Raw genomic sequence first — 4,524 nt, 5'->3', positions numbered from 1 at the left:
ACGAGCCGGCCGGCGTGCTGGGCATCTTCGCCCGCATCCCCTACGGCATCACCTACTTCGGCAAGCCCAGCTGCCGCTGCTGCGACGGCCGCCTCAACGTCGACTTCCTCGGTAAATAAGAGCCTAGTGGTAGCATCGTCACGACCCCAGCCAGTTACATAACTGCATGCATGGCTGAATCGCAGCGCAAGCGTTAGGGCTGCCGCTCCTCCCGCCGTCCAAGGCGCGCGGCGAGGACTTCCGGCGGGGCGCCAACATGGCCATGATCGGCGGCACCGCGCGCGACTACAGCGGCAGCAGCATGTTCACCGGCTACGGCGTGCACCTCGACGGCTCCATGGACAGCCAGATGGAGGCCCTCCGCCGGCTGCTGCCTTCCATCTGCGGGACACGGCAGAGTATACACAATATCGATCACATCTGATCAACCATTCGACCGATGGGGTGCAATAACAAGTAAAGTTTGGTTTTGTTCATGTGCCTATCTATAGGTTGCAAGGAGCATTTGGCCAAGTCCCTGTTTGTGTTTCAGTTGGGGGAGAACGACTACAACATCCAGCTGGTGAATGGGTCCACGGTGCACGAGGCAAGAAAGAGCATACCCAGCATAGTCAACACCATCACATCCGGCGTAGAGGTAACCGCAAAGGCTAAAACTTGTCAATTTTACCTGAGCATGCATATATCCTTTTCATTGATGCTTCCGAAATACCCCCTCCATCTCAAAATATAAAATCATTTTCTACAATATGATACTGCCAAAAAGGATATTATATTTTAGGACGGATAGTGTCAAAAATGATCTTATATTTTGGGATGAAGGGAGTAATTATTTGTTTGATGTCATGGTCTGAAACAAGACGGTATTTGGAGCACAAAGAGTAACTCGCGAATGCAGAAATGACAAATTGACAAGTGTAAATATGTCAACCAATAAATAAAATGAAGTTTGCACCTAACAAACTTATATTCCAAACTAACATGTCATGCAGAAATTAATCACTCTCGGCGCGGTTGACATCGTGGTGTCAAACGTTGCTCCCATGGGGTGCTACCCGCTATACCTAAACTTCTTTGAGAGCTCCGACAAGGATGACTACGACGAGTACGGGTGCCTGAGAAACCACAACGCCTTGTTTGATAGGCACAACTCTTTCCTCAAGAACGGGCTCAAAAAGCTTCAAAAGAAGCATCAACACACAAGGATCATGCATGCTGACCTCGCGAGCCACGTCTACCAAATGGTGCAGGATCCCAAAAGGTTTGGTAAGTTTCATTCCACAAATGTGCTTGCGAAAAAAAGTGTTTTATTCTTTTATTAAAACATAAACTGGTTACGTACAATGGTGCTAACTTAGTGATGACATGTATGATAATTTCATGACGTGGAAGGGAAAGAAACGAGAAAAGAGTCTTGTCTTCTCTTAGTTAAGAGATGATCTCTTACAAAGTAAGATAAGATATTATCTTACAAGATGTCTTCTCTTACTCACATGTTTTCTTATTTTGTTTTTAATCACCTGACAATTTTATGACCTCATAACATTAATTTTAAAGATAATACTAAGAGATACTCAGTTGTATAAGATGTTTTATTGGCTTATCTATATGACATAGAATACATCGGAAAAGGCCGCCTTGTCAACCACTAGGCATGTCCTTAATTAGGAGCTTCAACTAGAAACAACCTCTCGCCTCGCACCTCAATAGACCGCCACCAGACCATTTGCACTTTTGTGTAGTTCAGTTACACCTTTTGGTTTTAGTTTAATTGCACATTTTTTGTGTAAGTACACCTTTTAATGAATTGCATTGTTCTGAAATCCAAACAAAAATCACCAGTTGTTTTCAGTGGTTTCCAAATATTAGGCTGAAAGTAATTTTCAGTTTGATCTATTTCTTTCATGCAGGCTTTGGTATTGAGACCATACTTATGGGATGTTGTGGAAAGGCCAATGCGCCAAACGGATTTGATCTGCTTGCAATGTGCGGGATGGATGGCTCGAGCATCTGCCGTGACCCGGGCAGCCACCTAACCTGGGACGGTATGCACCTTAGCGACGCTGCCAACAAACTGATCACCGAGGGCTGGCTAAGTGGCATGTACTGCAACCCATCGATTCTGCAGTGAAGCTCCTTGCCAAAATGTGTACATAGATACACGCACACACGGGCAAACTTTTATAGAACTATGCGCACTTGTACCCCAAAGTTTGAAATAATATTGAAATATGTTATATGTTATATTGAAATATGTTATATTATTTGTGGGGTTAGATGCATCTTGTATTTGTGAAGTATTAAGAATATAGTTGTATTTTTATAAAGTATTAAGAATAAAGTTGTATTTATATGAGGCATAGATGTTATGCAGATTCTAATCAAGAAGGCGCACCATGTTGATTTGATTAGAGGGGTAGTGCCTAATCTTATTGCGTTTTTTAACAATACAATATGCAGCAGACAATGTTTTTTTCTCTTGGAAGCTTATTTTATGTAGTATGTTTGAACATTTGTGTGGCCTAATTTTTTTCCATAAAAGTGAGGTTTTCTATTTTGGTGAGACACAAAACAATATATATATATAGTAGATGATTACTTGCATAGTTTCACCTGTGGGGAAGGGCTACCTTTGAAATAATTTTCAATTTCCAGTACATAGAAAAAGGTTATGCAAAAAAAAATTGCGGGAAAAGATGGGAAATTCGCAGAGAAAAAAAGATGAAGTTTTTGACAAGTGTCTTTTCTCTCTCTAAAAAGGTTATGCAATTAAGATGAGTATGTATTTAGAATATTTCTACATACTCATCTTAAGAGTTTTTGACAAGTGTCTGTGGACGGACAGTGTGTTCAATTTGAGATATCCGGTTGAAGATGCCCTTAAATAGGACTCCCTCCGCCCAATTACTTGTCGCATATCTATTTTTGCGACAAGTAATTCAAACGGAGGGAGTAGCTTAGGGGAGCAGATTCCACTTTCTCCCGTAGGGAAACATTCCTCTTAGAGGAGCACCGTGGGTCAGGGGGGCTACACCTGTTGGATGAGGTTGCTCCCGATCAGGGCAAATCAAGGCAGGTCAACAATGACTACTGCACCTACAGCAACAGGCACTCTAGCAGCACTGTACTAGCAATCAGCTACACTTTAGGCTGTAGATCAAAGTCCATTCAAGAGACCAATCCAAATGCCAGCTTGTAGCTTTATTTGTTCCTTAAATACATTTGAACTGATTTACGAAGTGTGTCGATTATGACTTTGCAGCTTTCTGTTGCGCCTTAAATGTACGCCAAAACATTATATGGATCACATGGCTTCAGCTTTCTGCAGTTGACTACTCCCTCCGTTCCTAAATACGTGTCTTTCTAGGCATTTCAACAAGTGACTACATACGGAGCAAAATGAGTGAATCTACACTCTAAAATATGTTTACATACATCCGTATGTAGTAGTCATGTGAAATGTCTAGAAAGACAAATATTTAGGAACGGAGGGAGTATATGTTTAGAGAGGTAAACTGCATCTACGTGTTTAGAACCAGCCGTGGAATGGTTTTGTTCACTCGTTGGGCAGTGATGCTCCACCACGATGGTTTAACTGGTTAAGTAGCATGCCACTCATTCCAGTGGTACAAATGAGTCCGCTGTGTGCGCTTCTAAGCAGTGATGCTCCTCAGTTGCATCTACGTAGCATACCGCTCAGTTCCACCTAAACTGACACGGTTTATGATGTTTGACTCTTAGTTAAGGCCTGTTCGGAGTCTCTCCCCTCCACAACTCCGCTTCCGGAGCTGGTGGAGCAGCAGTTGAAAATCACAGAGCGGGGAAAGAGGTGCTCCACAGATCCTGAGATTTCACGGAGCGGGAGGACTGCCGAACAGCTCCTTAGTAGCTTATCAGTTGAAACATGTAAAATGACCTTCAGATGTAGAGTACCAACCATGGAGAAAATATGACATGGGCACAGCTTGAAGGGAGTGGACTTGGAGGAGACACAGTAGACTGAAGGTGTGATCTGTGTTTCTCACTCGGAGGGGCTAGAATCTAAAAGGTGGAATGTTTTAGAAGGAGATGCCGAAAGGAAGAAGTAAGCACACAATTATCTACGAGGAGGGTGCAGAAAAGCAAAAGCACACACTATAGTGATTTCAAAAAGATTTCAGCAAAATATGTCCGAGTGGGCGTAGTTTTGACAACCTCAACATGACAGTACAACGATTCAGCTCGTTTTCTATTCGGAGTTATGTCCATGAAATGCACCCTAGCAACAGCAAGTAAAATTTCACAACTGAAGAACCGGATAAATAAAGGAGAATCGACCTGCCACAATACTTGACTCGGCATAACTATGCAAATCTACCACAACACAATTGGCAACCAGCTGGGAAGGAATTTTATTTCCATGTTAATGCATAGAGAAACTAGCATCCATCAAGCCTCATATGTTAAGCAAAAAACGCTGCAATGTAACACCACTGTCATGTCATCAGACCACAGCAAGCATGAAACACAGAGTACAGAGGTCCG

The 4,524-nt window shown here is 42.8% G+C and overlaps 1 protein-coding gene across 1 annotated transcript; it reads left to right on the top strand.

The window, feature by feature from the left end:
- The first annotated feature begins 203 nt into the window (after nt 1-203).
- On the top strand, nt 204-2,292 carry LOC119328343 (GDSL esterase/lipase At1g28600-like). Its single transcript, XM_037601339.1, has 4 exons — nt 204-398; nt 492-637; nt 993-1,266; nt 1,911-2,292. The coding sequence occupies exons 1-4, from the start codon at nt 257-259 to the stop codon at nt 2,129-2,131; spliced, it is 783 nt and encodes a 260-aa protein (XP_037457236.1). The 5' UTR covers nt 204-256; the 3' UTR covers nt 2,132-2,292.
- The last annotated feature ends 2,232 nt before the right edge of the window (nt 2,293-4,524 follow it).

Source organism: Triticum dicoccoides, chromosome 7A (assembly GCF_002162155.2).
Source record: "Triticum dicoccoides isolate Atlit2015 ecotype Zavitan chromosome 7A, WEW_v2.0, whole genome shotgun sequence".
Lineage (NCBI taxonomy): Eukaryota > Viridiplantae > Streptophyta > Magnoliopsida > Poales > Poaceae > Triticum > Triticum dicoccoides.
This window is presented reverse-complemented; position numbering and strand designations above follow the sequence as displayed.